Source organism: Rhinatrema bivittatum, chromosome 11 (genome assembly GCF_901001135.1).
Source record: "Rhinatrema bivittatum chromosome 11, aRhiBiv1.1, whole genome shotgun sequence".
Lineage (NCBI taxonomy): Eukaryota > Metazoa > Chordata > Amphibia > Gymnophiona > Rhinatrematidae > Rhinatrema > Rhinatrema bivittatum.
In genome coordinates this window covers 59,552,920-59,578,902 of record NC_042625.1, presented here as the reverse complement: position 1 = coordinate 59,578,902, position 25,983 = coordinate 59,552,920, and the positions used below count along the sequence as shown (strand labels likewise).

At 40.8% G+C, this 25,983-nt stretch overlaps 1 protein-coding gene across 1 annotated transcript in view; it reads right to left on the bottom strand.

The window, feature by feature from the left end:
- Positions 1 to 25,983, bottom strand: part of NOS1 (nitric oxide synthase 1) — a 364,505-nt gene that overhangs the window by 96,749 nt on the left and 241,773 nt on the right. The window contains 8 exon segments of the mRNA XM_029571229.1: positions 7,018 to 7,157; positions 8,210 to 8,351; positions 13,286 to 13,377; positions 15,860 to 16,022; positions 16,426 to 16,568; positions 23,149 to 23,187; positions 23,189 to 23,239; positions 23,241 to 23,287. Of these exon segments, the coding sequence (XP_029427089.1) occupies positions 7,018 to 7,157; positions 8,210 to 8,351; positions 13,286 to 13,377; positions 15,860 to 16,022; positions 16,426 to 16,568; positions 23,149 to 23,187; positions 23,189 to 23,239; positions 23,241 to 23,287 (817 nt within the window).

Genomic DNA, 25,983 nt, shown 5'->3' with positions numbered 1-25,983 from the left:
CACAACTTCACAAAGGCCTCCTGCAATGAATATGCCACCACACACATAGATAAAATCAATAAATTGAAAAAACAATTCACTATTAATCCTTCAACAAATGTACCTGAAGACTCAAATGACATAGGCAAGTGGTCCACATTTGATAGAGCATCAAAAATGGAAATCAGTAAAATCATTGCTAAAATTAAACCTGCTACTCACCCAAGTGACCCAATACCAGCAGGTTCATTGAACAAGTATACCATGCAATCACAACCTTAATTAATCATTCACTTTCAGAAGGAATTATAACACGTGGATTAAAACAAGCAGTGATAAAGCTGATACTAAAAAATAAGTCTGGTAGAAATGATGATTGGGACAACTATCGTCCAATATCCAACCTAATATTTCTAGCAAAAGTTCTTGAAAAAACAGTGTTATCCCAATTTGTAAATCATCTGGAAGATCAAAATATTCTATACCCAAACCAATTTGGATTTAGGAAACATCACTCAACAAAGACATTACTCCTATCTTTAACAGACTCCATCTTACGAGGACTTGACACAGATAAATCTTATTGCCTTGTGCTAATTGACGTAACAGCAGCCTTTGATACTGTGGATCATACCCTATTAAGCATATCACCCCTGTCCTCAAACAATTACACTGGCTTCCCATCACTGCCAGAATTCAGTTTAAAACCCTTACCCTCATACATAAAGCCGTCCACAATCCTAACATGCTCTGGTTCTCAGACAGTCTACATATCCGTTTCCCCTCCAGACCCACCAGAACACCCTACACATCATACATTCATACGCCATCTCCTAAACTCTACCACCTTACAACCACCAAACAACGTGCACTTTCCCTAGCTGGACCCTCCCTATGGAACTCTATCCCCACTTACCTACGCCATGAAACATGCCCCAAACAATTTAGAAAAAATCTCAAGACGTGGCTCTTCGCACGAGCCTATACATGAACCCCGCTGTCTATCACTTACCCTCCCCAAACCCCTCCACTGCCCCCCCCTGCTCCCCCTAACCCTAAACTCATCCACTGCAAATAATTACTTGTAAATAATCCCTGTATATAATTTTATTGCTTATATATTGTCATGTTTATAGCCTATATTCTTTTCGTTCAGTAATTCCCTGTGTTTTCCCCCACCTTCCCTCCACCCAGTTCCATTATCAGTTTCATTGTAAAGCCATGTTGGCCAGTTTTATGTTACATGGAAACCGATGTGATGTTTGCCTAACGAATGTCGGTATACAAAAATTTGCAAATAAATAAAATAAATAAATAAATAAGCTATCAGATGAGAAACATAAGAATCGACGGAACAGTACTAAGATGGTTCACTTCATTTCTATCTAACAGAACATTCCAAGTCAAACTAGACAACCATTTATCAGACACTTTCCAATGTGATACAGGTGTATCTCAAGGCTCTGCCCTCACATGCTCCCACTGTGTATATTACTAACCTAGAAATAACTTTCTTCTTGTATGCTGATGACTTACAGCTCTACATCCCACTCTCCAAATCATTTGAAAACACAGCATTGATACTCTCCACATATATGAAAGCAATATAACAAGAACAATCACAACTTAAACTGACATTAAACCCCCAAAAGACTGAAATCATCTGGCTGAGTAGAAACGCACCATCATTTACACCACATGTCCTAGATCTGAGTAATTTTCAAATTAACCCCTCAAATCAAGTACGAGATTTAGGGGTTCAGCTAGATGAGAACCTCACAATGAAAATGCACATTAGTAAATTAATTAAGACAGGTTATGACAAATTGCAGATACTGCATCGATTGAAACCATAATAAACATTTGTGGACTTACGGACTGTATTGCAAACTCTAATATTCTCATACCTTGACTACTACAATTCCTTACTACTAGGTCTTCCAGCAAGTTACTTAAAACCACCACAACTATTACAAAATTCAGCAGCTAGACTATTAATAGGATCAAGGAAATATGATCACATTACACCCATGCTGATATCACTACATTGGTTGCCACTACAATCCAGAATCTACTATAAAGTATTAACGATAATATTCAACATCATTCACTACAATAATACTGACATATTAGGAGTGACACTACAACAGTACAATCCTCAGCAAACACTAAGATCTCAAAATAAAGTTCTTTGGCCTATTCCCACAATACGGCACACCCCTAACACAAACAAGAGATCAAGTGTTCTCAATAGCGGGTCCAAAGCTCTGGAAGTCTATGCCTGAGGTATTGCATATTTTCCAGATAGAAAGAACTTTAAACGTGAAATGAAAACACAGCTATTCAAAAACACTTATAATTTAACATAAAAATATCATAATAAACAAAACAAGAAGGACAAAAGATAATAATCAAATTATGAAGAATCAAATGAGAGAATGCAAGATTCTCAAAACAACTCAATGACTAAGCCTTAAAAAACATCATTTCACTTCAACTAATCTCTGTCTTATGTAATAGATCAATTTTAATATGAACTAGAAAACTTGACTAGATAATGCAAGCCAATGACAACCACCTCAGTAAACAATTTTGTTTTGTTTTGTTTGTTTGTTAAGTTTTAATCTATGAATGTTACATTGTAAATCACTGTGATTTATACATGGAATGGTGGTATATAAAATGTTTAAATAAATAAATAAATGTTGTGTCTATGGGAAAAATGCTTCTTAAATGAGGCCCTTAGAATGTGAGCCCTCTGGGGACAGGAAAATACCTGAATGTAATCTGCTTTGAAACACCTGAAAGGCAGAATGCAAATCAAATCAGACCAATAAATAAAATGAGGCCACTGTAGAGAGGAAATTGGAGAAATGTGACCTCCAGATTCAATCATTCTCTTAGAAATATGGTAACATCTCTACAAGTGACCCCGAGAAGGAGAAATGACCCTTTCCTGCAAATGCAATGGCTATTTACTTATAGAAGAAAAAAAAACACTCCATCAGATTCAATTTCTAATTGAAGGTTGCAATCGTCCTGAAAACAGGGTGCATGAAAGCAGTGCCATCCCATACTCGGAGACATTCCAGGCTGTTTATGTGTGTCTTTATAACGTGTATGCCCTGTATGTCGGTGTTATGCATGCATGTATGTGTACAGTGTATCCGCATTGCTACATGTGTATGTTGGTGTGCTACTTTCCTGTGAAAGTGAGAATTCTTGCCATGTCTGACCAAGGGGCAGATTGGCCTATCGGAGGATTGGGCTTCCCCCAGTGGGCCATTTGCTCCCATCACATTTTTTTTTTTTAAAGCTTCCCACCAAAGAAAAGAAGATGGACTGCTGTGGAACGAAGAGAGGTCTACAAGGCCGTGGCAGAGCCGATCAAGCCGCACCAGAAGCGAGGCCTGTGGGGTCGCGGTACAGCCTATCCTGCCACGGCCTGAAGAAAGGCCTGCAAGGCCATGTGGCCCTCCCCCACCCCCCCAACATTGCAGAAGCAGCGTGGTCTCCCACTTCCCTTCATGGAGTAAGGAGCAACGCTGTGATTCGAAACCGGATAAGAGAAGGCCCAGAAAAAAGGGGGAGGAGACCTGTAAGGTGTATGTGTGTGTGTACATGTGTGTGTGAGAAATAGACTGCATGTGTTTGTGTGAGAGAACCTGCGTGTATGTATGAGATAGCTTGCATGTGTGTGCATGAGAATCTGCATGTGTGTCAGAGCCTGCGTGTATATAAGAGCAACAGAACCTGCATGTGTGTGTGAGAACCTGGTTGTGTATGAGAGCGAGAGAGACTGTATATGCTTGAGAGCAAGATAACTTGCATATGTACGAGAGACTGCGTATGTATGAGAGAGAGAGAGAGAGACAGCCTACATGTGTGAGAGCGAGAGAGTCTGTGTAAGTGACAGCATATATGTAAGTGAGAGAGAGCCTGTGGTGTGACAGCATGTGTGTGTGTGTGTGTGTGTGTGTTTTTGTGAGGGGAGGGTTAGAGGTTAAAGATTGTGAAGCATCCCCCAATCCACAACATTCTGCGGGTGACTGGAAATCAAAAGATCCCAGATATGGAAAACTGGAAATTCTTAATGCTATTATTTTAAATTTTGGGATGTTATTATACTGCTTGAAATATTTGGTGTTCGGGAAATACTAGAAAATATTTGAGTCATTTTAATTATTGGATGTTCATTGGCTGTTGCCTGCTTGACATATCTATTCTTTTTATTAGTATGGTTTTAATATTATGAATGATGTTTTATAGCTCTTGACTTTATTGCTTAATGTTTTATGAGGCATGGTGATGTTTCTGTTTTTTCCATTGTTGCACTATACAGGGAGTCTGTATTGTTATGGCTTCAAATTCAGATTTTTTCTGCATGTTTCTAGTCATAATTTAATGTCTCTTTATTCTTTATTTGGTAAAGGCCTATGTGTTCTGCATGTATGACTCAGGTGAGGTATTCTGCCAGCATGCATTTTCTGTGTAGGGATCTATAACAGCTTGGCTCATTCTGATCTGTTTTCCTAAAATCAGGTGTATTGGTGTTTTAGGGCCTTTTGTAATATTTGCAGTATTGCCTTTTCATAGGTAGGGTTGTTACTGTTTGAGTTCTAGCAGTTAGTGCTATTTTTATATGGGAGATTTACTGTATTGTAATTCAGTTTACTTAAAGTTTTCTGAAGGCCAACATGCTTTACAATAGTCCTAATACCATATGGCTGCAGGTGTCTTTTTTGCAAAGTTTTCTGATTGTAGCATAGCAGTGATTGTAAATAATATACTTGTTGTGATATTTTTACCTTAGAACACTGAATGCCCTTTTATGTAAAATCTGTTACTATAAATGCTGATGGGGCTAGGAGTGTGTGCAAGGCTGTAAGGTTTATCTATGATACCTATTACTCTTGCACCAGCCTTGACTCCACAAGGAAAAGCAGATTTCCTTCTGGAGCTGTGCTACTTTGGGTTAGTGGTTCTCCCCAGTCTTGGCCAGGGCTTAATTTTCTCTTTTTATAAGCCTAGGGAATAGTATGGGTCACTTCTGGTCCCCCCTTCCCTGGAGTCTGTAGGCAGAGCACAGCCTGGGGAACCATGAAAGCAGCAGACTGTGTAGACTGCAATCAATGGGAATGCACTAGAGTAGTGAGAGGGTTGCGGAGAAATGGAAGCAAGCTACAGGCACAGGATGGAAGGGGGTAAGCCAGGAGGAAGTGCCTATGCAGTGTTGGGGAGGTTTCTGTCTGAGGTGACTGCACTGAGCTCTGAGAGAAGCAGCTATTCCTGGAACCAGTGAGTCTCAGAGAATGGGATTGGGAAAGGGAGGGGGCTGCTGCAGAATGGGGAAGGGCTAGCAGCAAGCAAGAACTTTATACCATGATGCAGCAGTGCTGGACTGGGGGCAGTCACTGTCAGGCCGATCCAAAAAAACCCGCGAGAGAGCCGGCGCTCCGTGTTGAGCGCCCGCTCTCCCGACACATGCCCAGGCACCTCTCCTAGGCACGCGATTCTGTATTTAAATTGGGGCCCATGCTAATAAGGAGGCGCTAGGGACACTAGCGCACCCCTAGCACCTCATTAGCGGAAGCAGTGGCTGTCAGCAGGTCCGACAACCAATGCTTAATTTTACAGCCACGGGTTCGGAAAACAGACGCCGGCAAAATTGAGTGTTCGTTTTTGATTTTTTTTTTTTTTAAAGAACTTTTTATTTTATTTTATTTTTGGGGCCTCTGACTTAATATCGCTATGATATTAAGTCGGAGGGTGTACAGAAAAGCAGTTTTTTCTGTTTTTCTGTACACTTGCCCGGTGCCATCAATGGTTAACACCTGCCTTTGGGCAGATGTTAATTTCTGAGAGTAAAATTTGCAGCTTGGCCGCACATTTTACTTTCTGTATTGTGGGTGACTAACTAATAGGCTCATCAACATGCATTTGCATGTGATGAGCGCTATTAGTTTCGGGGGGGTTGGCCGCGCGTTTTCCACGAGCTATTACCCCTTACAGTATAAGGGGTAATAATAGCGTGTCTAAAATGCGTGGCCAAACGGGGGCTAAAGCTGCAGGTGAGTACATAAGCAGCAGCACAACAGCAGCAGCAGCATATCAGAGAGCATGTTTGTGTCTGTGACAGAGAGATTGAGAAAGAGTCACACCCATACACACTTTGTCTGTGTGAGAGAGTGTGTGTGGGGGTATCTTTCTCTCTGACACGGACACACACTCTCTCAGTGTGTGGGTGTGTCTTTGTGTCTGAGAGAGAGTATGTGCCTTGTTTGTACCAATAACGTTTCTGCAATCTAAAAATCTGGTTGTGACTGGGTGTGTGTGTGTGTGTGTCTGCTCCAGGCTGGCAGTGTCATTACTTGCAATTGGTTCAAGAGCCAGACTGGGAATCCAGGATATATCTCTGTAAGAGAATTAAGCAGGCGTGTAGGGGCCCCAACCAATTTGCATGGATGGAACAGGGACTGCAGCTCTGCTCACCCCTGGTCTAGAATGTGCTCAGTTGTTTCTTAGTTATTTAGGAAGATGAAATTTATTTTGGAGATGTTTTGGTGCAATTCTGCTGGGTTCCAGGGTTGACTTGACGTGCTTTTGGGAGCTGTTGGCATGTGCTGCAAGGAAAGTGCATGAGTGTGTCAGATGCCCCATGGGCTGGTTTTGAAAAAATCCTCCTGGGCTGATATTTTCCTGCAACCCACCCCTGTGTCTGACTGTTTCTCCTTGTGTTTGTGTGAGCTGGAATTTCCCTCAATTTTCTTGCACACGCATTCCTTGTTTTCTTGTGAAGGGTGCAGATTGCCTTTTAGTACCAGTTGCAACCTGATGAATTGGACTCAGAAAAAAATTCAGAAAAATTAAATCGAAAATATTAAGTCAGGCAGGTCTCATCATTTGAGTGTGAGCAAAAGATCAGGAAGATTGTGGGGGCGTAAACCTTAAGAAGCTCTTCTCTGCCATGATAATCTCACACATGCAGTTCTCTGTCTTTCCACCCCCATTCACAGACAGAAACACACTGTGGCTTACTTAGGGTGCCTGATTGGTACTTCCAAGATCATCTCTGGAGGGATCTCGAAGAGTTCTGGATCGTTGCCACTGGCCTGCAGTACAAGCGGCAGAACATCAAAACGACCCCTCGGCGCTTTCCAGCCTTGCTGAATGCAGATCTGCAGCAAGCAAAACATAATCACACCAATGTCCCCAGAGACACTTGGCAATAATCTCACTTGTATCAGTTATACAAATATTCTCAGTGCTGGGAAGATCAAGAGCGAATCCATCATAGGCTCAGTCAAGGTGTTCTCTATTTACAGTGCAAGCAGAAGTCTATATATGTAGAGAGAGAGAAATCTCTGCTTGATCATGTGCTGGGTGCTATTGTCCTTGACTGACTGTTCATTACAGATGTCGTCTTTGCATGGCACTCTGGACCCAAAATATCAACTACAGAGTGTTGGCAATTCATATCCCAAAGTGCTGCAATGAAATCAGTGCACTGCAGCAGTTTACAGCAAGAACACAAGAAGAACTGGGAATTCCTGGATTATCTGAAGGCAGACGATAAGCACACAATCACTTTTAGAAAATGGAATGAAAAAAAGTTAATATGTGCTGTGGTGGTGTGTGTGGGGGTGGGGGGGGGGGGGGAGGGTATATAAACCATAGGATTTCTGGGTTTCCTCTATTAAAAAGTTCTCACTAAGCGCTTGTTGCTGAGTGGCTGCAATAATTATTGGATAAGATATGTTAATTTCACATAAGCTTAGCTGATGGTTCTATCTGCCCAAAACTTTGGCAAAGTAATATTCTTATATGGTATGAGGTACCATATGCAAGACACATCTGCTGGATGGTGGGAATATTTCCCCTACAGTGTCCCTGGCTGACCCACAGAGTAGGGGCTGTGTCCAGAGATTTCCTGTACAGTAGCATGCAGCGCTGCTATTGCTATAGCTGGGCCATTTTGTTGGTCCTAGAACTGAGCATTTTAAAAGGCATGAATCTGGTGAAGATAATTGTCATCTCATCTATGTCACAAGCATAAATAGCCCCAAATATTTAAGCAGTGTTGGAAGACAGGAGTTGCATAAATATATACTTTCCTGAATCATTCTGAGACATCAACATCCTATAGTTTTCCACTGCATCATGTCTAATTTAAGACCAAGCCTCCGTCTCCATCTGCTCTGCTTTTCCATTTTCTGTTAGATTATTGTACCTCCGTTAACTCCACATTGGCAGGGTCTCCCAGGATACTGCCATCTGATTGCTTGTAACCAGCATAGCGAATCAGCTGGGCATTCCATATCCGGAAGTCCTGCTTCCCATCTGTCCGCTGGGGGAAGATGGTGATGGCTGACCTAAAAAAAAAAGACACACTGGTGGTATCAGGAAAGGGGAGAAAGCTTATAAGCAGGGGATAAGAGAGGGCTTAAAAGCAGAAATGTGGCATAGGAGTGTGCCTTCATCACTGCCCAGGACTGCCCATCACTGCCCAGGACTGAACACGTGCCTCATTCTGGGGACATGCAGACATTCTTCTAGAACTGTGGTTATCAACCCAGTCCTCAGGATACATCTTGCCTGATTTTCAGAATATCTACAATGAATATGCATGAGATATATATGCATGTATATTCATTGTGGATATGCTGAAAACCAGACTGACTGGGTGTGCCTTGAAGACTAGGGTGAGAACCACTAGTCTAGAATCTCATCTAGACCAAGAAGAATGCAGGTGAACAGAAAGGAACAATGCACATGACTCAAACAAGCACCTTGTTCAAGATCCAAACAATACACCCTCTGGTTTTGACATTCCTCAAAGACACTGGAGTACTATCAAACTCTTTAGAATATCAACAGGCTGATATGCACATCTCCTCAATAAATGGAAAATTAAAGAACAAGCCACAGTGCGACTGTGAAAATAACCCAAACTATAGATCATATTATGAATCACTGTAATCTGTACTACATAGACTTCTTCCTGAAGCCCTTTCATGCCTGAAGGACCTTGACATGGATGTTAAGCTCCTGAGGAAAGCCATATGCAAGAATACAATAGAATTCACTTCCAAATGCTGATTGACCCCCAAGTATCTATCTGAGCAAGCAAGAAATTAATTGTGCATGTGTCTATAATGATTACATAGTCCCATGTTATTATCAGGAACCCATTTAAAAAATAATCTAGAGGTAGCAATCCTCCACTGCTATTCATCAACTAGGCAGCTCTATTCATCCTCCATACCAACTGGCAGCAGCAACTCTCCATAGAAATTTCTACGCTGGCTGCAGGAATCCTTCAACAGCTCTGTGTAAAGTAACAGAGGAACTCTGGGTTTCCTTTGGCTAGCCACAACTGATCTGGCCATCTCCTGCAACCCAATGCTGCTTTTGAATGGACAGCACTAAACTTTACAGTTGTCGACTGTCCCCTTTTTATACAGAACATTCTGATTAAAAAAACATTGCCTTTCCAATTGCATCCAGTATGGAGTTTGCCCTTTATTTTCCATTCACAATGCTGACAATTGTACTGCTATTCCTCTTGTCTTATCTAAGTTATTTAAGGGATGGGGTTTTCTTTAAATCAGTATGGAAGTGTACACAAACATTTTTCATTTTGAATTTTTTTTCCTTCAGGTTTTGGTTCGTTGTATATTTATTTCAGTTTGGTTCATTTGTTGAACTTAAATAAACATTAAACTTAAAAAAACAATAACAACAACAAACGCCACCCTCAATTCCACTGTGACTTCCTTCTTTTCCCCTGGTCCCTTCTTACCCCTTCCATGAGGTCTTTTAGATAGATAGGGGTAGGAGTGAACCCCCATCACTCCTGCCCCACTGGATCTGGTCCTACAATGGCACCATCTGGTCCTACAATGGCGCCATCTTTAAAAATGGCACGGGCCATCCATTGTTCCTACCATGTGACAGGGGCCGACCAATGGCACCGATAGCCCCTGTCACATGGTAAGGGCAAAGGGCCATCAGCGCCATTTTGATTAGTGGCAGCCGACGGCCCGAGAGCGGGAGATCGCTCCCGGGACCCCCACTGGACCACCAGGGACTTTTAAAAAGTTTTTTTTTGGGGGGGGGGGGGGTCAGGAGAGTGGGGAAGCTAAAGGATGTGTTTTAAAGGGTCGAGGTGGGTTTTTTGTTTACCAGCTTGGGCGCAGCCAATTAAAAAAAAAAAACAATCGGACCGCAATCAAAATATTTCCCGATAGTCCCCGAACCCGGAATCGGAACAGATTCCGGTTCCGATTCACATCTCTACTGTATATTACTGTGATAGAAACATGGAAGATGCCAGCCTACACACTTGTGCCTGTCTACTGTGCTGTCACAGATCCTACTCAAGATATGATCTCCTTCCCTCCTCCCACCACTGAGGTCCCTTTGTATCTATCCCATGCATGCTTAAATTCTGTCACTATGCTGGCTACTATAACCTTTGTTGGAAGTCTGTTCCAGCTGTCCACCACACGTTTGGTAAACAAATATTTTTTTCACATCCCTTTTATGCTCTCTCTTCCCCTGCCCTCTCCCTTTTCCTCTTGTTTTTGAATTTTTCATTCCATGGAAAATGCTACCTTCTGGTACTTTATTGAATGTTTGAATGCTTGTGCTAGTGTTGCTTTGGAATGGGAAGTTTATGATATTGTAATTGTAGTTTAGTTTGTAGGGGTGTGCATTCGTATTGAACATAAATGTAAAACGCTACTTATTTTTTTTTTTTTAACTTAAAAAAGTGATGAGACATAAACGATCGGATTTCCAACTTATTCAACATAGCTATGTTGACTAAGTTGGAAATCGCGATTGTTGATCCAAAATAAAAATTTAAACCCCTCACCTTCCTTAATCCCCCCCCCCAAAGACTTACCACAACTCCCTGGTGATCCAGCGAGGAGTGAGGACGCCATTTCTGAAATCCTTTGCGAGGAGCACATGACGTCGGCGCCACGTCAGCGCCACGTCGGCGCCGCGTCACGTGATTCCCCGCGGGTTCGCGCCGGAACGCTCGTTCGGCCCAAAAGGAACTTTTGGCCAGCTTGGGGGGGTCAGGAGGCCCCCCAAGCTGGCCAAAAGTTCCTTTTGGGCCGAACGAGGGTGCCGGAGGGAACTCGCGGGGAATCACGTGACGTCGCGTCACTCCGACGTGGCACCGACGTCACGTGATTCCCCGCGGGGTCGCTTCCGGGATCCTCGTTCGGCCCAAAAGGAACTTTTGGCCAGCTTGGGGGTGTCAGGAGGCCCCCCCAAGCTGGCCAAAAGTTCCTTTTGGGCCGAACGACCCCGCGGGGAAGCGACCCCGCGGGGAATCACGTGACGCCGCGTCACTCCGACGTGACGCCGACGTCACGTGCTCCTTGCAAAGTTGGTCAGAAATGGCGTCCTGACCCCGCTGGACCACCAGGGAGTTGTGGTAAGTCTTGGGGGGGGGGGGATTAAGGAGGGTGAGGGGTTTTAAAATTTTTATTTGCACATATGGACATATACTCAACTCATTGAATTCTGTTTATGTCCATATTGACCGCAAATGGGACCCCCTTTGGACATATGGACATATGAACTTAAACTTTTGCTCTGCACATCCCTATTAGTTTGCTCATGGTTTTTCTGAAGACCAAGCCTACACCCAATATACGTTACAATAGTCCCAATACCGTATGTTCCAAGTGTCTTTTTGGCTTTTATGCAGGGTTTTCTGGTTGACACCACAGCAGTGCATGTAAATATAATATACATGTTGTTGTGGTATTTTTACTTCAAAAGACTGTACTTTGAGTGTCCTTTTTCATTAAAATCTTGTATTATAAGAGGTAGATCTTTAAAACATACGCGATCGCGTACTTTTGTTGGCGCACCAGGCGCAAACAAAAGTACGCTGGATTTTATAAGATACGCGTGTAGCCGCGCGTATCCTATAAAATCCGGGATCGGTGCGCGCAAGGCTGCCGATTTTGGGCATATAAATTACCTGAGGTACTATATGTAATATTTTTCCTTTTGCTTTGTTCGAAATTCTGCAGTACTTTCAATCAAATAAGTTAGGGTAACCATATAGCTCAATCTCAAAATGGACAAGCTGATACAGTCCTGGTTTTACCCACTACTTTCTTGTAGACAGTTCTGAGTTTCCTATGAAAAGCAGGGCTGTCTCCCCTTGGCATGCAATTGGGTAAATATTGTAGAGAAAGAGGAGCCCAAACTACTACTATGAAACCAAAAGCATAAACAGACTCTGGCAGCAGTAATCTCGAGGTCCACATAAATCAAAAAAGTAAGAAATACATTTTGTAAGGGAATTTTCAATTACAGGACCCAGAGTCTGTTTATGCAATTGGGATTAGCTTCTCCCTTTTAAGATGAAACTTATGTAATCATCCTACAATATGTATTAAAACCAAGCTAAAATCAAAATCAACCTTTAGATTATCAATACTAAATCCAAAGTGTGAAGCATTATGAAGGTGGTTTACCGTTCACTGAGACACCCTGCAGTGACACACCCTAAGTCCTATCACTGAGGTAAAGGAGAAGATCCACTTACTGAGCTAGTGGAGTCCCTTCTAATTTAACCCTGGTTGCTCACATCCCTTCTCTGGTCAATGTGCCCTGACATAGGAAGGGTGCAATCAAACATGCTAATGTCACATACATGAAGACATAGATAAGGAGAACAATTAGAAGTTCTAGAAATACACAAAGGTAGTTATTGCAGACAAGTAAGTAAAGGAGAGTTGGTTGATGATTCAGATGAATGGATAGAAGAACACGGAGAGCACTGGAGTCTTTATTCTGTAGTGTGGGTGAAAGAAGAAGCAAGGAGTAATTGCCACCCTACACCTGGGGGCATGAGCAGCTATTAAGGAAAGAAATGAATGACCTTTGGATACCCAGATGCCCCTTTGCCACTAAAGCAGACCCATAAAAGTAAGAAGGAAAATAGAATGAATATGATATAGCAAGAAAAACAGCCAAAGCACATCAACACTTTAAATACAGGATAAGTCACAGCAGAAAAAATAATTTTTAAATTATCTGATCTCTATTACATTTTGTTTTTGCTTTCCCTAATTTCAGTGATTAATGTCATCTATCCTCTGAATTCAGTTGGGAACAGTGAGAAGGTGTAATATAAATGCACCATTTCACCCTTCTGTTGATGGTCTTATGGCCAATTCCCCTTTCTGTTTTCTCCCTCATAAATATAATTTGCACTTAGTCTTCACAAAGCCAGGTTTTACCTGTCTGTGAAGCCAAGGCTCTTGCTCACCTGAGGTTTCCTTTGTTGGTGGCATACTTGATGTGGTTGCAGATATAATTGAACATCCCATGGGCCGTGGTACAGTCCCGTGCATCAAAGACCTGGAATAGGACATCATATAATTCTCTGAGGTAGGGGGGTTACAAAGAAAGCAGAATTTCCTAGAAACACCACAATACAACATGACCTGGAGAGTTTCAGTCTAAATGGGGCTCAATTTATGGTTTAAGTAACAGAAGGGGAAAACACAGGTGCAAAAAGCCTTCAAGTCACTTTATTTGCACAATGTTACAGATAAATACATGCATATAGGGAGGGCCATTTTCAAAGGGACGTTTGCAAGTAAAACACTTCTTTACCAAAAGGAATGGCTTTTTTGATAAATGCCTGGTCAATATGCTCGTAAAATGACAAGCATGTACCCTGTATGCATGTAATTAGTTCATGTTTTATGTAAACCAATGTGATACTCAAAGTGTATGTCGGTATATAAAAATCTTTAAATAAATAAATAAATGTAATTCTATATTCCAGGATAATGTAGTTTAGACAGGGTTTGTATTTACATGCAGATTTTTTGTATAAATGTCCTTGCACAAAGTAGCAGATGTAACTTTGTGCAGGTAGCTTTTATGGGATCATTTTCAAAGCAAACTTACACAGTAAAGTTCTCTTTGAAAATTAGTGTAACTTTGGGGTATAACAGCCTGCCAATTACCCAATATTAGACACATGAGAGACACAAAAAAGGGTTAAATTGACATGTTTGAAATTTGTGAGCAATAGTGCCAATTGTCAAGACTTCAAGGCAGAAAAATGGAAGGGACAGAGGAATGGGTGTTGTTGCATAACCAATTAGCATGTAAGAAGTATAAGCATTCTGGTAGCAATGAGAAAATAAAAGGGAGAACTTTCTTAGCTACAGAAAGCCATGAGTGGAAACCAGCTCAAGCCATAAGAAATAAAACTTGGGAGAACATGTGACACCACCACCTGTTCATCTCCCTCTTGCTTTGGAGCAGAAGCAAAAGGCAGAATAACCCTCTGAGGCTGGCATTAGCAGAGCGGGGGCAAGGACAAGGGCAGCAGAAGTGAAATACCCAAAACCAGGAATATGATCCTCCAGGAGTATGACTTCTGAGGTAATAGAGGCGGTATTTTCAAAAACTGATTCCGAGGAAGAATCATGTTTTAGGATTAAATGGTCAATTTTCTCAGTGGAAAAGGATAAACAGTGGAGTGTCTCAGGGATCTGTACTTGGACCAATGCCTTTTAATATATTTATAAATGATCTGGAAAGGAGTATGATGAGTCAGGTGATCAAATTTATGGATGACACAAAATTATGCAGAGTAGTTAAATCTCAAATGGATTGTGATGATTTGCAGGAAGATCTTGTGAGACTGGAAGATTGGGATTCCAAATGGAAGATGAATTGAACGTGGACAAGTGCAAAGTAATGCTTATAGGGAAAAATAACCCTTGTTGTTGTTACACAATGTTAGGTTCTATCTTAGGAGTTACCACCCAAGAAAGTGATCTAGGCATCATAGTGGATAATACATTGAAATCATTGGCCCAGTGTGCTGTGGCAATCAAAAAAGCAAATAGAGTGTTAGGAATTATTAGGAAGGGAATGGAAAATAAAACGGAGGATGTCATAATGCCTCTGTATCGCTCCATGGTGAGACCGAATCTTGAATACTATGTGCAGTTCTGGTCACCTCATCTAAAAAAGGATATAGCTGCACTGGAGAAAGTACAGAGAAGGGTGACCAAAATGATAAGGGGCATGGAACAGATGCCCTATGAGGAAAGGGTAAAAAAGTTAGGGCTGTTCAGTTTGGAGAAGAGACGACTGAGGGGGGATAAGATAGAAGTCTACAAAATCATGAAAGGACTTGAACAAGTTAATGTAATTGGTTATTTACTTTCTCAGATAATAGAAGGACCGGGGGGGGGGGGGCACTCCATGAAGTTAACAAGTAGCTCATTTAAAACAAATTGAAGACAATTCTTTTTCACTCAGCGTATAGTTAAGCTCTGGAATTCATTGCCAGAGGTTGTGATTACAGCAGTTAGTGGAACTGGGTTTAAAAAAGGTTTGGATAAGTTCCTAGAGGAAAAATCTATAAACTGCTACTACGGTAATTAATAAGCAATAGTAGTTGTGATTTATCTAATGTTTGGATACTTGCCGGGTACTTGTAACTTGGATTGGCCACTGTTGGAAACAGGATACTGGGCTTGATGGACCCTTGGTCTGACCCAGTATTTAATTTATGTTCTTATATGTCCTGGTGCCGAATCAGAAATGACTACTAGTGGTAGACCTGCATACAGTGCACTGGTGAGGATCCATTCTGGTTTGTAGGTCCTCTTGGCTCTTTGTCATTTGCAGTGTGCTGGGACTTTTATACTACATTGCTGGTTTCTAATTGTGATTTTTAATTTTAAGCAAATAGAATTTTTGGAATTTATGAATTAATAAAATCCATGCATGCGACGAGGCATTTCCTTCTGGGTCATTGAATAGTCTGTTCCTAGAACCAGCTGTGGGTGTTTCAGGGTGGTCACCTTACCTGCAGTTTGGACCACTGTATCCTACCAACGCATCGGGAAGCATTCCGCCAGGCATGCTTTGCACCATATATTAACTCTGTATCTTTCAGCTGGTATGTGTCCGTGGCTTCAATCTCCTTGGTCACTTCTTCCAGTCTCTCTTTGTGGGCTTTGGATCCAAACCTGCACATGCATTAAGACAAAGCAAGAGCAAAATCTGTTACCAACCCACTGCAGAAGCCTGGTGCTGCAGCAACCCTCTGCAGCCTGGCCAAGAACAGAAGGTACTGCAGCTTCCTCAAGAGCTAATTCCAATGCTGCCATTTTCCTGGTCAGTAGATATCCTTGTCAAAACAAGATTTGTCTCACTCCTTCCCTACAAAGATATCAAGTTTACATTCAGCAGCTCACAGAAAAGGAAAAAAAAAGCTAGAAATCCTCCTATTTGGATGTACAAAGCAAAACCACTGACCATGAGGGAAACCCACAAAGGACTATATGTGTGTGTGTTTCAAATGTTACTATAAGAACAATTAACTATCCTATGCATTTCCAAGGCATTAATTCCCTGTCCTTACAGACTTGCCTCTTAATGGATGAATAGTACTGATCAATGAAGTCTTTGGCCAGGGGGAGTAGGTCCTCTTTCGTCCGAATGTCTTCTGGCTTGCGGATGTGCTGAGGTGTCATTACTGAACCCATGCAGATCTGCTCTGTACACGCTGTTGGCTGAAAATAGGCAGGATGATCATGAATGATGCTTTTAGCTTGCACAGCCTTTTTCTGTTTGACATAGCAACTCTTTTCACCCCTTATATTTTGCTTCTTGAAGTATAGCACGACTATTCATCCCAGGAGCAGACTTGCCTCTATGTTACAGAAAACCAGAGTCATCCAACCTGATCCTGCTCCACCATTTAGTGGGTCCAGAAGACAAAACCTAATCATAAGAACAAACTTGGGATATTTCTTTCACCATCACAAATCTTGAGGAATTTGCCCGAGATTTATTCTGCAAATGGGGTATTGTAAACCCAGGAGTCATAAGTTGCACTAATCAAGGACAAAATAATTGTGGTTTTATGTTTAGTTGACAGGTATGCTGTTAAGCCTGTTCCAATCTGTCAGTTCTCTTTTCCCTCTGGAAAGAGGTACAAAGTAAATTGAATTGGAGTGGAGGGAGAATACAAACAGGAGGCTGATATTCTAAGCTGCACTGATATTCACAAATGCATTAATATACACTACAACAGCAAATAATGCACATTATTTTGTTAGCAAGTTTTATGCATGTTATTTGCCCTTTTAGTGGATATTTAGCTACTGCAAACATTTTCACAAAATCTATGCAAAAATAGATAATGAGTTACATTATTATGTAAATCAACCAATGACCTATGAATAAATGGTTAAATAATACTTTCTATAAGTACATACCTAAACCTTGAATGATCCAGAATGGGCAGGGATTCAGCTGAGAGTGGGTGGACTTCAGTTGAGATATCAGATTATGAGATCAATTCAAAATGAGACCAGACAATAGGTGCAATCTCCAACTCTGAGTACTGTGCACTTTAAATTGCTCATTTGCATCATATCTGTTGTTGCTGAAGCTTCATTTGGAGGTGTTCCTGGGACCTGCCAGCCCCACAACTGTCATGACAACGTCATCATTGAGTGTCCATTAGCCCTTGAAAAGAGCCTCACTGCCGGTTAAGATTAATTAGTCTGAGCACTGTGCACTGCCAACCCTGCCCCCATCACAATGATGCCATCATCATTGAGGGCCTGCTAGCCCAGGCCTGTCCCTTTGTTGGTCCCATCACTGGACTCTGCGATAGATCTTTGCCTCTTTCTCATTTGGTTATTGAGGATTATTATCTTGTCTTCTTTCTTTTATGTGATTGTGCATGATCATAGCCCAGTAATAGGGATGAGGGGGAGATATGGGAGCCCTGTTAAGAACCCACCTAGAAGGTTACATGGTCTGTCTAAGTTGCCTAATTTCTTTTTTTGGGAAGGGGTGGGATTGTTCCATCTTCTATGCCTTTTGAAGGTGATATATATAAATGCTTGTTCTTTTGGTAACAAGTTTGAGATAATTTTTACCTTAATTTTAGAACAGAAGCTAGATTTGTTCTTAATAACTGAGTGGTGGCATTCTGATCCTGAAACATTTTCTTTAACCAGCTTTGTACCCCTGAGTACTCTTATTTTTATCATGTCAGGAGTAATCATGGGGGGGGGGCAGGTTGTATTTCTTTTGAGATCTACCTTGCCTATCATGTTTACGCCTCATAAATTAAGTGCTGGGTGCGAACGTTGGTCTCAGTGGCAGATTTTATATTTCATGAGCGTGACCAGAAACACTCATTTGTGATAGTTCTCTTAGATGCCTCTGCAGCTTTTGATTCAGTATCCCACTCTGCTGGTGCACAGACTCTTTGAGATCAGAATTGGTGGGACTGTGGGAAAATGGTTCTCCTCATTTCTACTTTGATGGTCATAATGGGTAATGTTGGATCAATGCTTTTCAGAATGAGCTCTAATAAGTTCTGGGGTGCCTCAAGGCTCCTCCTTTTTTCCTATGCTTTTAAATATTTACTTACATTCCCTTTGTTGTTTGTTAGAGAATATGAGGATCTTTTTTCTACTATATGCAGATGATTTACAGCTTTTGTTTCCAATGGAGAACTCTTTGGAGGACACGGCTAAAGAGATCTCTGGGTCTATAGAAGTGGTAAATTGATAGATGAGACTAAATAGTTTGCTACTAAATATTGCAAAAAACAAGGTTTTGCCTGTTAACCATGCTGCTGGTCCCAGCTTTCCTTTATCTCTCCAACTTGAAGGTTCTAACCTTGCCTCTATGGAGGTTGTTTGGGAGTTGGGTGAGTTTTGACTCAACTTTTAATTTGCTGGTCCAACTTTTTTAAACTTCACAAGTTATGTCACCCTAAAATATGTATTGGATAGAGATAATTTTAAAAACAATTATGCATGCATTTATATTATCAATTTTAGATTATTGTAATGCCCTTTACATCGGACTTTCAAATGTTTTCTCCATGCTTTGAGATTTTAATTATATAAGCTGCTAAGTTAGTGTCAGGATTTCCTTGGTCTGGTTACATCTTTCTTCTACTGAGGGACTTATATTTGTTCCCTGTTGAGTCAAGGGTTAAGTTTAAAATCTTAACCCTAGCTCATTAGGTTTTGTCAGGGAATGTTCCACATATTTGAATGAGCTATTGGCATTATAGTGTCCCCAGCATGCATTGTGCTCAGCTAGCAAGCAGCTGTTGGCTACCCCTGGGACCAAAATGGCACAGCTACAACAGACTAGTTGTCATGAGTTTTCACAAGTTGCTCTGATGCTTTGGAAAAACCTTCCACTGGAGTTGCGCAAGGTTTCTCATTATAAATGCGGTAGGAAATTATTAAAAGCTCATTTATTTAGAAATACTTTTTAATTAATGCACTGTATTTTGGGGTAGTTTTTAAATTGTCAAATTATAAAATGGACATCTGATTATGCTTTGATACGCTTTGAACAGAAGTTTTGGAAATTTAGTGGAATATAAATTATTGTAAATAAACTCTATGGTTACTTTAACCTCCATAGAAGAATGAGGAGCTTTAAGTTTACTAAGTATGCCATAAAAATAATCTGATAAGGTTTCACAATCGATGGGTGGAGGAGGAAAGATTTTATTAGATTTGAATAATTCTCCTTCTTTGCTAAAAACAAGTCTTATAGTTCTTCAACAGAACAGAGTATCCCTCTTTAGTACTAGCAGATGGATGCTTATGCCACTTTTGTTCCACTTTCTGGAATGACCACTTTCTCTGAACTACTGTCTAAACCAAGGGATGGCACTGTATAACATCAACTAGTTATAGATCTTAAAAGTACAATACATTCATATCCCCTCCAATGAGGTATACCATTTCTTCTCCACCAACTTAGTGGTATTCAAAATATCTAGCTTATCAGAGGACAAATTCCAACTCTCCCAAAATCTATCTAAATCCACTCTAGGTCCACCAATTTCAGTTTGCCTCTAACAACACAAACAATAACTTAACCTTCAGAGCAAACAGTATTAGTGAGTGATCTAACCAAGATACTGCCTTCCTGCACAGCTGTTACCAGGCAAAATAGCAAAACGTGACCAGCATGATATGTCGAGGCATTATTAATTGGACCATTCCCACTGCTGTCACACTTGATAAAAATTCTTTAGCATGAGTGGAATCATCAATATCTACATGTAGATTGAAATCACTAATTGCTATTAAATTAATACAATCAAGGTGAACATTACTAATTTATCAGCTAACTGCTGTATCTGTAGATCTGTTTTATTTTAAAGCATCACCATTACTAAGATTTTTTAAAATTACATTAAATTGTATAAACATTTCAAATTTAAAAAACAACAACTCATTAAGATTCATTTTATTCCTGAGCTGATTTACATCTTTAAGAAGGTACACTTCAAATAATTTATGTGCAAAAGCCCTGTTTTTATGCAGGAGAAAGGCCTTACGGCTATTTTAAATCCTTAATTGGAGCAGACTGGGAGGGAACTGGGGGAGGCCAGATCTCGTCGCTGTGTGTAAACTGGCCAAATCTACACCCCTCCCCTCTTGTGAGCTGGCTTGGATTTAATAACATGCGCGCCAGCATGAGCATGTTATAAAATTGCCTGTCCATTTGCGCACGACCCAGGGTTGCACGCGCACATGGAGGCGCGTGCGTTATTTTTAAAAAATCTACCTTTAAGAGAGACTTATGTGCATACTTGTGCAGGTGTAACTGTGCATGTATGCTGGCGCTGATACTGTGCAACATCTACAATTTTCAAAGAGGATTTATGCACATAAATCTGCTTTCAAAATTCTGGCTATAAAGTCTGAACTGTTTGAAAATTACCCCTTAAATGTTCCTTCCGGCTATATCATCACATGGAATCTAGACATAAGTGAGGCACTGCTGTGCTGATAATCAGAACCAAGAATGACTATACAAATTATGATTCAGCTAAAAAGCAGGAGTGGAGAAGTAGCCTAGTAGTTAGTGCAACAGATTGAGAAGGAAGAAAGTCACAGTTCACTTCTCCCACTAACACTCCTTGTGACTTTGGGCAAATCACTTTACCTACTGTACCTGAACATAACTTGTATTTGCCTTAAATCTCAAATCCAGAACACTGTTTCAGCTTGTGTTTTGCACATTTTTCTGTACTATCTATGTTTCACAGCAGATTCTAAATCTGTCAATGCATTCTGAGTTTTCTAGTTTTCTATATGCTATATTTTCAAAAAATAGGGGAGCCTGTAAGAAGGAGGTGAGCTGGAGAGCCGATGGGGCCAGGAATGGAAGACCCTGAGCTACCCAGGAAAGATCACAGGCTACCTGCTCCTCCCCATTTAGAGTCACCAGAGTGATGTCACCTCTAAGAGCCCGGCTCACGTCTTAAAAAACCGTTGGCAGTTGTGGCAAGACAGTGGGGAGCCTGTAAGGAGGGAGGTGAGCTGGAGAGCCAGTGGGGCCGAGAGGGAGGAACCTGAGCTTCCCAGGAAAGATCGTGGGCTATCAACCTGTCCGATTCCCCATTCAAGAGTTGCTGGAGTGACATCACCTCTAAGAGCCTAGATGGCTCTTAAAAAACCGTTGACAAGCGTGGTGTGCAGCTGTCATCGGTGCGTTGCCGAGCTGGGCACACAGTTTTGAATGAAATGGGGAGAAAAAGAAAGCAAAAATCTTCACTTCATCACCCACTCCCTCTCCTATTCTCGGCCCCCATGTACGCTCACCTATTGTGACTGGGGTGAGCTGCCAATGAGTGGACTGCAGTGAGTTACTTAGGTGGCCCTCCCTAAGTCCTGGCATTTAGCCAACTGCCTCCACAACCGAAAGGTACTAAACCTGATGAGTTGACTCCAGCAGAAGTACTGGATCCCATCATGGGATAGAGGCTGTACTGGATATTTTCTACAGTTCAACCTGGATTAGTTCCTGCCATTTTACCATCGGAACCTGTGAGTACTTCACATTCATCTAATATTACTATTCTAGGTGATGGGGGATTAGTTGAACCACCCAATGTGACTCTTTCAGACTTGTGGAGGTTGATTGCTATGTTAAACATAAATGTCTTCAAAATCAATCTCACAGTTGACCTCCTTGGTAACATCTATTGCCTCCTTGAACTCAAGGTTTTAGTATTACAAATCATGGGAACTGCTCATATTAAAGACAGTCTGGTTATGCATAATGAGATAGAGTCTCTGGAGAACTTTTTCAGAGCTAGAAATTTATGTATTGTTAATTTTCCTTGTACATGGTTATTGTCAGCATCTGATCTGATTGTTTAAGAAATTTAAAAAAGAGACTCTAGCATTTGATGACGATAAGATGCCACTTACATATAAAATATTCTATTTACCAAGACAGAATAATATGAATGTTGTTGATCATGGAGGGAATGTTAATGAAGAAGATAGCCTTGGTATAACTACATTCTTAGAAGAGTCATTTGATTTGATATCAAACAGGGCTACATTAATTGTTTCTTTTTGTGCTGAACAGGATAAGGATCTAGTATTTTCTACATTTTTCAAAAATAAGGATATCATTTTTTGTAAACAAAAAGTCTATGTATTTCCTGATGTCTCCCGTGCTACCTAAGCCCAGAGGGAACATTTCCTTGCTCTGAAAGTAAAGTTTTAGCAACCTTAGGAGTGTTCTTTCTTTTTGAAATTTCCGTGTAGATGTTTTGGTTACTTTTCAGTCTAGAAAGTTAGATTCATAGACCCCTTGCATTTGGAGATTTTTATAGTAAATAAAGATGCTGAATGTGCATCTTTTGCTTAGCATCGAGGATGAACACAAGGCTAGACTTTTTTTTTTTTTTTTTTAAGATATTTGGCATCTCTCCTCCTTTATTTTGTTTCCTTTAGATTATATATTCTTTTCCATTGCTCTTCCTCTTTTGTTTATTTGTTATTGGAAGCATATAGATATAACTATGAATTTTATGTTTGCTTATTGGTTTGTATTTCCTTGATATTTATATGCTGTTTTTCTTTATTTTTCATTGTATTGAAACATTTAATAAAGATATAAATGAAAAAAACAACAATAAAACCAAAGAAATTAAATATATTCGAACAAAAAGAATAATTCTAGGAATTACAATAACAGACAATGTGGGATCTACAGATGGTCCACCTGCATAACCAAGAACTGAGACATGATACAATTAGGAAATGTTCCACCCAGAACCACTGTGGTACCTACCATAGTGCTCTTGAAATGCCGGGTATCATGGAGGCATCCAAGCTGTTTCCCAGTTCCGCACCTTCATGTAACGCGGCACTTTGAAGGGACTTTCCATTTACCACATTCTTAGTTGGTGAGTGTCTTCCGAGGCAGCAATCTGGAGGAAGGAGGGGAGATAAAAAGTGAGCAGGTAGAATGAAAGAATGAAGAGAAGAGAGAGAGAAAAAGAGAGAGGGAATACAAAGATGACATAGATCAGACAGTAAAAATTTTGTGAGTTCTGATCGTTGCCTGTGATGACAGAGTTAGACAATCCTGCTGCCCCACACACTGTGTCCTGCAGGTTTCTTGGGCTATGTCAATCCTGAGAGAGTAATGGAAAGGAGAAGAAGATTTTGCTGGAGGCTGAAGAGGATTGGTAAGTATTCCTTGCTGAGTAATATTGGTACTGTAAAAGTTTGAGAAAAGGTGAAATTGTGGGGTAAATTAACTTCAGGTGTATGTGTGCCTTGACTAAAAGCCAGGAAAGGTAAGTAATTTGTTTTAGTCTGTATGTGTATGTATTCTGATTTAGAAAAATAAAAAGACCAGAGAGCTGGGTAATTTCTTTTCTTAGTGACTGTGTGTGTGCCTTTAATTAAAAAAAGAAGACCAGAGAGGTAGTTAATTTCTTTTCTAGTGTCTTTCTTTTCCCTCCTACCCACCCCTAAGCTCATTTCTTGATTTATAAATTTTTATCCCACATAAGAGGATGAGAATAATTTCCACATCAAAAATCAATCAAGGGAGTGACCTAGCCCTTATCAATTGGAGATCATTGCCAAATTAAGATTAAATATATCACATAAATTTAAAGGTAGTTGAGTTACACATCCCCAATGCCGTAGCAACATAAACATAACTACTAGGAGCTCAACAATATGAAGATGCAGATAGCAGTCCAATAGTGAGATGGGGGGCCTTCCAGTCTTTTGCATTCACTGCCACATGTATGATTATCTACCAGTTGTTGAGAGGTTGTGTATGTGTGTCCTGTGAAAAGAGCTCTTAGCTGTCAGAGAACAAATCCAATCTCTGAAGACTAGCATGGCAGATCTGAAGGAGCTGAAACAGACACAGAGTTATACAGAGGAGACATTCATGGATATAGTAGCCAAGTTCCTTCTCCAATCCAGCAACTCCTGGACTGCTTTGGAGGAACAAGGTCACCTTATTGGAAAACATTACCTTGATGTACCAGGAAATGATTCTGTAGCAAGGACCTGGTCTCTAGGTGATGCATTATCCTCTCACACTGAGGATGAGTCTCCAAGGGCTAGTGCTCAGAAGAAAAGGGTCAAATCGGGCAACAAAGCTGGTGATTCGATCATTAGGAATGTAGATAGTTAGGTAACTGGTGAGTATGAGGAATTGCTTGATATCTTGTTGCCTGGTTGCAAAGATGGTGGACCTCACATGTCACCTAGATAAGATTTTAGACAATGCTGGGCAGGAGCCGGCTGTTGTGGTCCATGTGGGCATCAACAACCTAGAAAGGTATGGTTGGGATGTTCTGGAATCCAAATTTTGGCTTTTAGGTAGAAAGTTGAAATCCAACACCTTGAGGGTAGCATTCTTGAAATGTTTCCCATTCCATATGCGGGACCCCAGAGGAGAACATAGCTCCAAAGCCTCAATGCATGGGTGAGATAATGGTGCAGGGAAGAAGGCTTTAGTTTTATTAGAAACTGGGCAACATTTTGGGGAAGGGGAGCCTATTCCAAAAGGATGGGCTCCACCTTAACCAGAGTGGAACCAGGATGCTGGAGCTAACCTTTAAAAAGGAGAGAGTAGCTTTTAAACTAATACATGTGGGAAGGCCAGGAGTTGCTCAGCAGTGCATGGTTCAGAGGGAGGTAGTTACAAAAAATACTAAAATAGTAGATGAGTTAGACATCCCGAAAAAGAGGTTCCAAAAAAAGTAATAGTAATCCACATACCTATAAAGAACCACCTGAGTTAAAAGATTCTAAAATACCCATGTAAAGTGACAAGTAGATTGTTAATACCAACAAAAAACACACTTTGAAATGTCTGTATGCTAATGCCAGAAGTCTAAGAAGTAAGATGAGAAAGTTAGAATGTATAGCACTGAATGAAGAAGTAGATGTAATTGGCATCTCAGAGACCTGATGGAAGGAAGATAACCAATGGGACACTGCTATACCAGGATATAAATTATATTGCAATGATAGGGAGGATCAACCTGGTGGTGGTGGTGGTGATGAAGGTAGTGGGGGTTGCACTTTATGTTAGAGATAGCATATAGTCCAATAATATAAATATCCTGCAGCAAACTAAATGCACAATAGAATCATTATGGGTGTAAACTCCATGTGTGATGGAGAAGAGTGTAGCAGTGGGGATATACTACCGTTCACCTGATCAAAATGAACAGACAGATGATGACATGCTAACAGAGATAAGGGAAACTAGTAAATTTGGCAGCACAGTAATAATGGGAGATTTCAATTACCCCATTATTGACTGGGTAAATGTAATATGAGGACATAATAGGGACTAAAGTTTCTAGATGAAATAAATAACTGCTACATGGAGCAGTTGATCTGGGAACCAGTGAGAGGGGGAGCCATTTTACACCTAATTCTTAGTGGAATGCAGGATTTGGTGCAAGAGGTGGGGCTGCTTGGTAACAGCGATCATACTGGGAGGAAAATAGAAAAGAACTGAAAGGTGCAGCTACAAAGGTTAAGAGTTTATATCGGGCATGGTCATTGTTTAAAAATACTATCTTAGCAGCTCAGTCCAGATGTAATCCATGCATTAAAAAAAATGGAAGGAAGGCCAAATGAC